The sequence below is a fragment of the Hibiscus syriacus genome, unplaced genomic scaffold, assembly GCF_006381635.1.
Source record: "Hibiscus syriacus cultivar Baekdansim isolate YM2019G1 unplaced genomic scaffold, ASM638163v2 tig00000002_pilon, whole genome shotgun sequence".
NCBI lineage: Eukaryota > Viridiplantae > Streptophyta > Magnoliopsida > Malvales > Malvaceae > Hibiscus > Hibiscus syriacus.
Genome location: NW_024061752.1, coordinates 331,837 through 344,867, shown reverse-complemented (window position 1 = coordinate 344,867; position 13,031 = coordinate 331,837). Strand labels below are relative to the sequence as shown.

Genomic DNA, 13,031 nt, shown 5'->3' with positions numbered 1-13,031 from the left:
TGCCCATAATTTTAACATATTTGATTAAGTAAGTCGATTACTGGTTAAAATAAAAAGATTAAATTTCAACTAAACAACATTACTTCATCCCTTTTTTTTCCAACTTCAACATGAAACCAAGCTTTCAAGAGAAGCTTTCCTACACTATAAAAATTTGAAATTGTATAATGTAGAATTAAGTTTTTGATATAACAATTAAGGCAAAATATTTTTGGATTTGAATTGAATTTATTCAAAGTTTTTCAAAGATTTCAAAAATAATTAAAGTTCATTTTAAATTAGAATTGAGCAAAAATTGATTTTTGTACAAGTAGTACCGATACTGTTCTTTGCAGTATTGATACCACATGAACGGTACCGATACTATTCTTATGGTATCGATACCATAGGCAAAGGTAGTACCGATACCATCAAGGTAGTATCGATACTACCATGAAGGCTCAGATTCCAGAATGCAAAATGGTACCGATACCATGAAAGGGTATCGATACCATAGTGCAAAGTAGTATTGATACCCTTAAGACAGTATCGATACTACAAGGCTCCAACGGCTAGTTAATTTGAATTTAACAAAGGTAGTACCGATACCCATAGTAGAGTACCGATACTTCTAGTTTTGGACAGTCTTATTTTGTAGAAAATTAATCCCCGGCAACTCCAAAACATCCCCAACGGCTATATACGACTTCAAACTCATTTCAAGCTATAAAAACAAGCTGATGACACATGAAGAAAGTAGAGAACACCTATCCAAACATTCAAACACAAGAGAAGAGTTTTTCACTCTTTATTTTAATTCTCTTGTAAATATTTTGTTCTTGTGAGCTTAAATTCATGTACACACCCTACCTTTAAGAGATTTATTTGTTTACTTCTTTTTATCCTTTTGTCAAAGGAAATGTTCTAGCTGAGCCCTTGAAAAGCTAGGGATAAGGTTTTAGTTTAGCCGGTAAAAATTTAGGGAGTTGTAAAGGTTACTCTTAATCCTTGAAAAAGAAAGAACAAATTAGTAAATTTGTTAGAAAATCTTTGGTGAGGAGCTAAGGTAGTGGAGGTAGACTTGGTTGAGAAGTCGAACTACTATAAATCGCTGTGCAAAATTTTTATATTTCAATCTCCTTACTCCCTAAACACAAGAACCGACTCGACCCCTCTTGGCAAACCCTTTCGATTGTCAATTCGAACTTCCGCAAATCCCAACATATAACCTATAATTTTAAATTTTCAATATATATCTTTTTAAAAATCTATATTCTTAACGTGAAATCGTACACCTAACCATATATTGATATATGTTAATAGGAACAAATGAGTTATGTAGGTCGTTAGTGGTTCACTCCTAATTTAGTGGAGAATTACAACCAGTGTAAGAACGATTATAAATCGATGATTTTCACAGGATAAAAATAGCATTGAGATGGCAATGCGGTCGAGGGAACAAAAGATAGAGAGTCGTTTTTTTCAGTCTTTCCTCAAAATATAAATACTTCGAGTCTCCGATTATAAGACGGCTGATGTTAAATTTAAAATTATCATATCCGTTAAAAGACTTACAAATCAAATATATATAAACGAAAAATTATTAAATTTTAATATTAACGTTAGAAAAATATATACTCCAAAGAATGACATTGACAGAATGATGTTAACATAACCATATTGCCAAATGCCAACTAGCCTCTGTCCCTCTAGCAAAATGGGCGTGCATTATTGCACCTCGCCTAATTCTTAAGCTTAAATACAAACCCAAACTTTCCCCTTTCCACAACAATTCAATTACATATATTAATTCTTTTATATAAACTTTTAATAGTCAGTGGTTATCAAAGTTTTAATTAAATTATATGTCGATATTATTTACATTTGATTGATAATTGGTTCCTTGTGCAGAAGAAGCTCATTAATTTCACAAACGTAGCGCACTGATTATCTGCCCAAAAAAGGATAAATAAACGGTGACCGCTTACCTAGTGCCGAAGCATGGCCTATTATATGAGCGAAGCAACGGTGGAGGAACCTCAAAACTAAACCAATAATGGATCTGTTTAATTCACTTGTTTGGCTTCCATTTCTCCTCCTCCTTCCCCTATTGCTAATCTTCAAGAAGAAGACCCAACATGTGAACAAAGAGCTCAAGAATCTCCCTCCGAGCCCACCCAAGGTGCCCATTATCGGTAACTTGCACCAGCTCGGTGCACTGCCACACAGTTCTCTAAGCCAACTTGCTAGCAAATATGGTCCGCTCATGCTCCTTCATCTCGGTCGTATACCGGTCCTAATCGTTTCATCGGCGGATGCCGCGAAGGAAGTGTTGAAGGTCAATGATCTCGCATGTTGCAGCCGGCCTAAGCTAACCGGTGTTGGGAGGCTTTCGTACAATTATATAGACGTAGCATTTTCGCCATACAATGAGTACTGGAGAGAACTGCGCAAACTATGTGTTCTTGAGATTTTTAGTGTCAAAAGAGTGAAATCTTTCCGGTTCGTGAGAGAAGACGAGGTCGGGTCGTTGATGGATTTTATCTCTCAGTCGGCATCATCGTCGCCGACTGATCCGGTGAATTTGACTGAGAAGGTATTTGCCTTTTCTGGGAGCATAATTTTCAGAACAGCTTACGGTAAATCCTTCCGTGGAAGCGAGTTTGATCGTCGTAAGTTCTACGAATTGATTCACGATGCCGAGACGGTGGCCGGAGCTTTTTGCTACGACGAATGCTTTCCGGGATTCGGCTGGATTGTGGACTGGATAAGTGGTCATAAAGGAAGAGTAGACAGAGTTTTCCGTAAGTTGGATACGTTGTTTCAACAGTTGATCGAAGACCATCGTAAACCTGAAAGGACAAAACATGAGGACGACATTATCGACGTGATGCTCGGAATTCAAAAGAAACAAATCGAGGAACACGGTCATGCTTGGATCACCAAAAATCACATCAAAGCAATTCTCTTGGTAAGTTATTTCCCATAATATTACTATTTTAATGGCAATACCTAACTAAGTGATCAAATTATACTCTTTTTTCCAAATAGATGCCCACAGTATTTTTGGCACATCTAGGTGTCTAACATTACAAACGTGATCACTTTAGATGTATGGACTGTAACATTTGTTTGTTCCGTTAAGTGACACGTGTCATAATCTGGCAATTTTGAAATTTATTTTTAAAAAAAATTAAAATTATAAATTATAAAAAAGCCTCAAATCCCTAAAATCCCCAAATCCTAACAATAACCCCTGTCGTCCTCTCCGGCTACGACCACCGTCGTCGACATAGTCCTTGCCATCATCCTAGTTATACGTCACCGTAATTTTCGCCGATTGTTCGTCGGAATCACGTTGGATCATGATTTTCATCATAGGGTTCGCGGGTTATAAAACGTCGATTCGCTGTTGATCGATCGTCTATCGGTCATGATTTCATAGGGGTTTTGGTCGTCGGGGGATGTGAGGTCAGGTGGAGTTTCGTCGACGACAAATGGCAGCGGTCGGTGTGGGTTAAAATGAAGGTTTTTAAAGTTTTGGGGTTATTTCAAAAAAATTATATTTCTTTTTAAAAATATATAATTTTATTTTTTAAAATTTTTAAAATTGTTAGATTGTGACACGTGTCACTTAAAGGAGGAAATTAACACTGTTAACAACCCGGTCATCTAAAGTGGTAACGTTTGTATCATTAAGCGTATGGAAGGACCAAAAAAATATTATAGGCAACTATTCAAGAAATTAAAAATGTATAATTTGGACACTTATTTCGGTATTAATCCTTTTTTAATTTCATTAAAGTCTTGAAATAATCTTACTTCAAGTATCAAACAGAACATGTTCCTGGGCGGCATCGACACCAGCGCGCTTACTGTAATATGGGCAATGGCGGAGCTTATGAGAAAACCACCATTGATGAAGAAAGCACAAGCTGAAGTTCGAGGGATCGTGGGGAAGAAGAAAGGAAGAGTACCGGAAACCGATCTAGATCAACTTCAATACGTCAAGCTGATCATAAAAGAAACCCTAAGATTGCATCCTCCGGCGCCGTTGCTGCTTCCAAGAGAATCAATCTCACACTTCAAAATCAACGGTTTCAACATTTATCCCAAAACACTTATCCAAGTCAATGCTTGGGCCATTGGAAGGGATCCAAAGTACTGGAAAAACCCAGAAGAGTTCTCCCCGGACAGGTTTATTGAAGACACCATGGATTCCAAAGTACAGCGCTTTGAGTTGTTGTCATTTGGAGGTGGCAGAAGAGGGTGTCCGGGGATGTACATGGGAACCGTTGCATCGGAGCATTTACTCGCGAATCTCTTGTATTGTTTCGATTGGGCTTTGCCTGCTGGGACAAAAGAGGCGGATGTTAATATGGAAGAACAGACAGGTCAGTGCCTTACCCTCTCGAAAAAGACACCTCTTCTTCTTGTGCCAATTAGCCAGGCATCTCACTAGGCAAAGTGGGTGCTCTTGTCTAAACCAACCCCCATCTAGCCATGCACTTGACCTAGTGTTAAATAAGAGGGACAAGTGATCGGATCAGTAGACTATTATTACGAATAGAATTTATGTTTTCCCGTTTAATGCATGTTGTAGTATTAAACCTAATGAGTTTGTCATATGTTGATGGTTTTATAATATGCTGAATAATATAAATATAATAATGTTCTTAAATATTTTGAGATTGATCGAGACAAATTATCTTTAAATTTAATTTAAGTTGATTTCATGTCAAAATTTATCAAATTTAAATATTTTGATTATTTGTATTATGTAAAGTGTAAAATAATGTAATGCTTATCCATGTATTGATATCGAATATATAATTATTTTAATATAATATCTATTAACTATCTAAATTTATTCAAAGCTTTTAAACTTCTAAATCAAATAATAATATACACTTAAATATGTTTGAGTCTATTTCCTCTTTAATGTTATAATAACAATTATACTAACTAGATTACAAAATATACAATTATGACAATCATTTTAGCATGTGATGTAACTAATTTCAAAGTAAATAAAATAGGCACATGCTCGGTGTTCATCGTTGAGCTATGGACGATTTATGATGCACTGAAACATGCGTGAAATAGGGGCTATAAGAAGATGGAGATCGAAATAAATTGTTTGGAAGCACTATCACTGAGGTTGTAGGTCAGTTGTTGTCCTGATTTTGAGAGATGAGGATACTACATATGAGACTGTAATTAAATTATGTTGACGATGCAATGGCGACAATGGACCGAAAAAACCTGTTGGAGAGACGTTGTATGAATTGTCTTCGATGAATATGCAAAACATACTTACAAGTGAAGCTTGCAACAGTCTTTGGTTTGTAATAACTGTCCGCTAAACTTTTTTTTTTTGAAACCTTGAAACGTTGACCGGGGAGTATAAACTAAGAAAAACAAACTTTGATCCTGAACACTCCTCGGAAAAGCCATCCAGTTCATTCTAAGGTGGGTCTAGTCGTGATTTGCAAAAATCCAGCTTAGCCACTTTTTTATTGTCCATACCGAACCATGCGATGGCCAACGAAATTGAAATTCTGTCCATATCTCTTTTGCTACACCGCACTCCCTGGTTACATGTTCAATAGTTTCCACTGTGTTTGGGCATCTGAAACAGAAAGGAGAATGAGCAACCCGTCGAAAGTGGAGGTTTTGCAGTGTTAGAACCAGATTTTGGATGAACTTCCAACCTTGAAGTTTGATCTTACGCTGACATTGACTCGCCCAAAGTTTCTTATAAAGCTCTGTCCATTGATTGAGAGTCCAACTATCCTCTAGAAGGAGACGATAGCCACTTCGCACAGTATAAGTTCCTGTTTTTTCACCACCCCACACCAAACAATCTTCCATCTCCATAGTAGGAAGGGGAATTGATAAAATTGTGTCACTTTCTGATCCCGTAAAATGTTCACGTAGGAAATCCTCATCCCATTATTTCGTTGTGGAAAAGGAATATATTCGTAAATCGTATCGTGGTATAATTATTGCCTTAGAAACGATTCGTTCTGATGTGTGTAATCGCTGTAGTAAGCGGACCGTCTCTCGAGATTAACAAGGTCGCTCCGAATTTCGTATACCCGAAACCAGAGCGGACGTGTCGAAGACATGTATTACCACTACCACAACCAATACTATGTGAGATTGAGCATTACCAACACAACCAATGACAACATATCAGTTCTGGGACTAGTTATCTTTACCAAAGAAAAAGAGCAAATTGAGGAACACAGTCATGCTTGGCTCACTAAATATCATATCAAGGCAGTTGTCTTGGTAAGCCCAAAAACACCATTTTTTTAAGTTATGCACAGATTCTACTCAACTAATGATCGGCGTTTACAGAACATGTTCTTGGGCGGTGTAGACACCAGTGCGCTAACTGTGATCTGGGCAATGGCGGAGCTTGTGAGAAATCCAACACTGATGAAGAAAGCACAAGACAAAGTTCGAGGCATAAAAGAAACTCTAAGATTGCATCCTCCAGCGCCGATGCTCATCGCCAGTGAAACCATGTCACACTTCAAAATCAACGGCTACGACATTTATCCCAAAACACTTATCCAAGTCAATGCTTGGGCCATTGCAAGGAACCCAAAGAACTGGAAAAACCCAGAAGAATTCTCGCCAGACAGGTTTATCGATAACACCATGGAGTTTAAAGGACAAAACTTTGAGTTGTTGCCATTTGGAAGTGGTAGAAGAGGGTGTCCAGGGATGTACATGTGAACCGTTACATCGGAGCTTTTACTCGCAAATCTATTGTATTGTTTCGATTGGGCTTTGCCAGTTGGGACAAAAGAGACGGATATTAGCATGGAAGAACAGACTGTTCAGTGCCTTACCCTCAACAAAAAGATGTTGAAATGTCAAAGCTTGGAAAATTGGTTCAAGTTAGGCACCTAATATTGCAATGTCAAAATTAGGTGCAACAATGTCAAAATTAGGTGCAATAATGTTTGAAAATTAAATGGGTAAATTATAAACTTTAGTCACTAAACTTTAGGGTATTTATAAGATTAGTCCTTAAGTTTCAACTATAAATACCCTAGCTCATTTAGCTTCAAAACCATCCCAAAGCATTCTAGCTTTCTTCCAATACTAGAGAGAATTTAGAGAGTTTCTTGAGAGTTGTTTTCTCTTTTTTATCGAGAGAGAATTATCATTGTTTTCTCCTTGGTAGATCGAGAGAGGTTGTAATTCCTATTTTCTCATAGTGAAATTCTTCTACCGTTGCCCGTGGTTTTTACCCTAAATTTTTAGGGGTTTTCCAAGTAAATTTTGTGTTTCTTGTATCTTCATTTTTATTTTCTCAAATTATCAGTTACGATTTTGCTCTATCCGATAGCCGTCTTCCGCAATAATTGGTATCAGAGCTAGATTAGAGTGTGTAATATCTGCTTATTGTCTTTGTGGTTGCCACTAAAAGGTGGATCCTCCAACATAAGAAAGTAAGAAGTTATTACTCATTCTTTGAAGGTTCCAGAGAACTATTCACGATAGTGAAAACGTGGGAGCTACCCGTAAACGAAGCAATGGCAACAAAATTTGATATTGAAAAGTTCAATGGGAGAAATTTCTCATTGTGGAAATTGAAGATGAAGGTCATCCTGAGGAAAGACGGTTGTCTAGCAGCTATCAGCGAAAGGCCAATAGATTTCACAGACGACAACAAATGGATCAAAATGGATGGAAATGTTATGGCAAACTTTCATCTAGCATTAGCAGATGAAGTATTGTCAAGTATCGAGGAGAAGAAGACATCTAAGGAGATATGGGATCATCTCACCAAACTGTACGAGGCCACATCGTTGCACAATAAAATTTTCCTTAAGAGAAAATTGTACACTCTCTGTATGCCAGAATCTACTTCAGTGACGGAGCACTTAAATACAATGAACACTTTATTTTCTCAGCTTACATCCTTAAGCTGTAAAATAGGAGAACAAGAACGTGCTGAACTTCTACTTCAAAGTCTACCGGATTCATATGATCAACTCATCATCAACTTGACAAACAATAATGTTACCAGTCTAGTCTTCGATGATGTTGCAGCTGCTGTTCTACAAGAAGAAAATCGGCGCAAGAACAAGGAAGACAGACAAGTAAATCTGCAACAAGCAGAAGCGTTGACAACGATGACAATGATGAGAGGGAGATTAACAGAACGTGGCCAAAGCAGCAGTCACAAACATGGTAGATCGAAGTTGAGAAGCAAGAAGAATTTAAAGTGTTACAACTGTGGAAAGAAGGATCACTTGAAGAAGGATTGTTGGAGTCTAAATAAAAACTCTAATCCACAAGGCAATATCGCAAACACTTCAGATGATGGAGATGCTCTATGCTGTGAAGCGTCAACCACCGTGGAAGGAAGAAAACGATTTGCAGATATATAGCTCATTGATTTAGGAGCGACATATCACATGACCTCAAGAAGAGAATGGTTCCATCATTATGAACCTGTCTCAGGAGGATCTGTGTATAGTTGCAATGATCATGCCTTAGAGATCGTTGGTGTGGGAACCATCAAATTGAAGATATATGATGGAACAATTAAAGTTGTTCAAGATGTGCGGCACGTGAAAGGTCTGAAGAAAAATTTATTATCCTACGGATTGTTGGATAATAATGCTAGCAAGATTGAAACACGGAAAGGAATCATGAAGGTGTTTCGTGGAGCGCTTGTGGTGCTGAAAGGTGAAAAGATAGCTGCAAACTTGTACCTGCTGAAGGGAGAGACATTGCTAGAAGCAGAAGCCTCTGTTGCCTCATGTAGTTCAGATTCTGCAATGCTATGGCATAAGAAACTTGGACACATGTCAGAACAAGGAATGAAAGTCCTTGTGGAGCAAAAGCTACTTCCAAGCTTAACAAAGGTTTCACTTACTTTATGTGAGCATTGCATAACAAGTAAGCAGCACCGGTTGAAATTCAACACATCAAATTCTAGAGGCAAAAGTGTTCTAGAACTGGTTCACTCTGACGTATGGCAAGCACCAGTTACATCCCTAGGCGGAGCAAAATATTTTGTCTCATTTATTGATGACTACTCCAGGAGATGTTGGGTGTACCCTATTAAGAAGAAGTCCGATGTGTTTTCAACTTTCAAAAACTTCAAAGCGCGGGTGGAACTTGATTCTGGAAATAAAATCAAGTGTTTCAGAACAGATAATGGAGGAGAATACACAAGTGAAGAATTTGATGACTTTTGCAGGAAAGAAGGCATCAAAAGACAGTTCACAGTGGCGAACACTCCTCAACAAAATGGAGTGGCAGAGCGGATGAACAGAACCTTGTTAGAAAGAACAAGAGCAATGTTGAGGGATGCATACCTAGAAAAATCATTCTGGGTAGAAGCAGTCAATACCGCCTGTTATTTGGTGAATCGAGCTCCATCAACTGCAATAGAGCTGAAGACACCAATGGAGATGTGGACTGGTAAACCAGCTGATTATTCAAACCTCCATGTATTTGGAAGTATTGTGTATGTGATGTACAACTCCCAAGAAATTTCAAAGCTGGATCCAAAATCCAGGAAATGTAAATTCTTGGGGTATGCTGATGGAGTAAAGGGGTATCGCTTGTGGGATCCCACTGCCCGCAAAGTGATTATTAGCAGGGATGTTATCTTTGTAGAAGATAAACTACAAAGAAAAGAAGACGATGATAGCGCTGAAAAGTCAGAGACTACTCAGATACATGTGGAAAAAGAGTTTGAAGAAGGAGATTCTTCTGAAGCAGAACCAGCACATGATGAACAAGAACCAGAGAGTTATGAAGCTCCAACAACTCGTCAATCATATCGTGTAAGAAGACGTCCCAATTGGCACTCAGATTATGTTATAGAAGGTAATATTGCATACTGCCTTTTAACAGAGGACGGTGAGCCATCAACATACCAGGAGGCAATAAATAGTTCAGATGCTTCACTATGGAGGATGACGATGCAAGAAGAAATCGAAGCCCTTCATAAAAATAATACATGGGACCTTGTGCCACTACCACAAGGAAGAAAGTCAATTGGTAACAAATGGGTTTTCAAAATCAAGCGAAATGGTGACGATCAAGTTGAGAGGTATCGTGCAAGACTGGTGGTCAAAGGATATGCTCAAAAAGAAGGTATTGATTTCAATGAAATATTTTCTCCTGTGGTTCGACTAACAACAGTTCGAGTAGTTTTGGCAATGTGTGCTACATTGGACTTACATCTAGAGCAGCTAGATGTTAAAACAGCTTTTCTTCATGGAAATCTTGAAGAAGAAATTTATATGCTCCAGCCTGAAGGTTTTGAAGAAAAAGAAAAGAAGAACTTGGTTTGCAGGTCGAACAAATCTCTGTACGGTCTAAAGCAGGCGCCGAGGTGTTGGTATAAGAGATTTGATTCTTTCATTATGTGCCTTGGATACAACAGACTTAATGCAGACCCTTGTGCTTATTTCAAGAGGTCTGGTGATAACGATTTTGTTATTTTGCTGTTGTATGTGGATGACATGTTGGTTGCAAGACCCACCAAAGATCATATTGAAGAATTGAAGGTACAACTGGCTAGGGAATTTGAAATGAAGGACTTGGGATCAGCAAACAAGATTATAGGGATGCAAATTCACCGAGACAGAAGTAATAGGAAGATTTGGCTTTCACAAAAGAATTACTTGAAGAAGATCTTGTCAAGATTCAACATGCAAGATTGTAAGCCAATTTCTACCCCTCTTCCTACTAACTTCAAATTATCCTCCAGTATGAGTCCTAGCAGTGAAGAAGAGAGGATGGAGATGTCTCGAGTACCATATGCATCAGCAGTGGGAAGTTTAATGTTCGCTATGATATGCACAAGACCAGACATTGCACAAGCAGTGGGAGTGGTTAGTCGATACATGGCGAATCCAGGCAAAGAGCATTGGAATACAGTAAAGAGGATCCTGAGATACATCAAAGGGACCTCAAATGTTGCATTATATTACAGAGGATCAAACTTACTAATCAATGGGTATGTAGATTCTGACTATGCAGGGGATTTGGATAAAAGCAAATCTACAACATGATATGTGTTCAAAGTTGCTGATGGAGCTGTAAGCTGGGTTTCAAAATTGCAGTCAGTTGTGGCTACGTCCACAACAGAGGCAGAATATGTAGCAGCTACACAAGCCAGTAAAGAAGCAATTTGGTTGAAGATGCTATTGGAGGAGCTTGGGCACAATCAAGAGTATGTCTCTCTATTTTGTGACAGTCAAAGCGCCTTGCATCTAGCAAGGAATCCAGCATTTCATTCAAGGACTAAGCACATACGAGTTCAGTACCATTTCATTCGTGAAAAGGTGGAAGAAGGAACGGTAGATATGCAGAAGATCCATACCAAAGACAACATAGCATATTTCATGACGAAGGCGATCAACACTGATAAATTTACCTGGTGTCGATCCTCTTGTGGCCTGTCAGAGACGTAAGCAACATGATGGTACAAGGTAGAAAGAATGGTGTGAAGATATGATTGTTCCAATCAAATCCTTAAGTGGGAGATTGTTGAAATGTCAAAGCTTGGAAAATTGGTTCAAGTTAGGCACCTAATATTGCAATGTCAAAATTAGGTGCAACAATGTCAAAATTAGGTGTAATAATGTTTGAAAATTAAATGGGTAAATTATAAACTTTAGTCACTAAACTTTAGGGTATTTATAAGATTAGTCCTTAAGTTTCAACTATAAATACCCTAGCTCATTTAGCTTCAAAACCATCCCAAAGCATTCTAGCTTTCTTCCAATACTAGAGAGAATTTAGAGAGTTTCTTGAGAGTTATTTTCTCCTTTTTATCGAGAGAGAATTATCATTGTTTTCTCCTTGGTAGATCGAGAGAGGTTGTAATTCCTATTTTCTCATAGTGAAATTCTTCTACCGTTGCCCGTGGTTTTTACCCTAAATTTTTAGGGGTTATGTTTCTTTTATCTTCATTTTTATTTTCTCAAATTATCAGTTGCGATTTTGCTCTATCCGATAGCCGTCTTCCGCAACAAAAGACACCTCTCCTCCTTGTGCCGATCTAATACCTTCATGGCCAAGCATCTCAGTAGACGATTAATGCGACCCAATGTCCATTGCTTGACGTTAGATATAAGGGTAAACTACGTATCTAATTACTTACCTATTTTTATGGTTTTGTTTAGGTCATTAAATTATTTTTCTTCAAAATCATGTCTAAAATTATATTTTTGTTTTGTTTTGTTCACATATCGTTAAAAAATAAATAGAATTGTTGACGTGAAGTTTTTTATTTTTAAAATGATGATATGACATTATCTTATGGTAACACGTCAATATTACCGTTAATTTTTTAACGACGAATGATCAAAATGAAACATAATATATGCTTTTAAAAAATAATTTGATGAACAAAACGGAACTGTAAAAATAAATGGATGACTAAATACATAGTGTACCCTATATATAATATGAATTTATATCTACCAAGAGCATGTTTGGATAAGTGCGTGCTCCTCTCTAAAGCCACCCCCCTCTAAACGTAAACTTGGGCTCGTTAAATAAGTGTGGTCATGATTCAGTGCTTTCCTGGCCGTACCTTTTAAAGAAGTCCAGGCTTAGATGAATAATAAAGGTCAAATGCATCTATACTGTATATTAAGCTGGGATTTAGTATTTGTATTTTAGTTAATTTAATCAATTTTAAATTATATTTTTTAAAATTGAATTTTTTTCTTTTTTTCAATAGTCTAAATTATTACAAGATAGTATATGTTTATAATCTCTCTTAGTCATTGACAACGCAGACACCTTACAGACGTAATTACTCGAATCTTAGGAAATAACAATCATTGAATTCGTTTGATTAGTTTCGTAAAAATAAAATTTCAATATAAGATATAAGAAAAAAATCGTTGATATATGTTTGTGTGTTCAACAACACGTATTCGGTATTACGCAAATTGTGTTTTTCTAATGAAAATTTTATAATTTACGATTGATTTTTTTATATTTTCATTAAAAACCTTTCGAAAAATTTAAATCAAAAAGCCACAAAT

The 13,031-nt window shown here is 37.2% G+C and overlaps 1 protein-coding gene across 2 annotated transcripts; it reads left to right on the top strand.

Moving 5' to 3' along the window:
* The first annotated feature begins 2,010 nt into the window (after positions 1-2,010).
* Positions 2,011-12,110, top strand: LOC120200221 (cytochrome P450 71B36-like). Of its 2 annotated transcripts, XM_039201197.1 has the most exons (3): positions 2,012-2,950; positions 3,818-4,420; positions 12,033-12,110. In XM_039201197.1, the coding sequence occupies exons 1-3, from the start codon at positions 2,036-2,038 to the stop codon at positions 12,036-12,038; spliced, it is 1,524 nt and encodes a 507-aa protein (XP_039057128.1). In that variant the 5' UTR covers positions 2,012-2,035; the 3' UTR covers positions 12,039-12,110. The 2 variants fall into 2 exon arrangements, with proteins under 2 accessions (XP_039057079.1, XP_039057128.1); XM_039201148.1 differs by lacking the exon at positions 12,033-12,110 and having other exon boundaries at positions 2,011-2,950; positions 3,818-4,561.
* The last annotated feature ends 921 nt before the right edge of the window (positions 12,111-13,031 follow it).

Bases quoted from the DNA above. Each gene is read 5' to 3' on its own strand.
- LOC120200221 (XM_039201148.1), top strand. From the start codon at position 2,036: ATGGATCTGTTTAATTCACTTGTTTGGCTTCCATTTCTCCTCCTCCTT. The intron at 2,951-3,817 runs GTAAGTTATTTC...AGTATCAAACAG, and splicing joins ACATCAAAGCAATTCTCTTG to AACATGTTCCTGGGCGGCAT.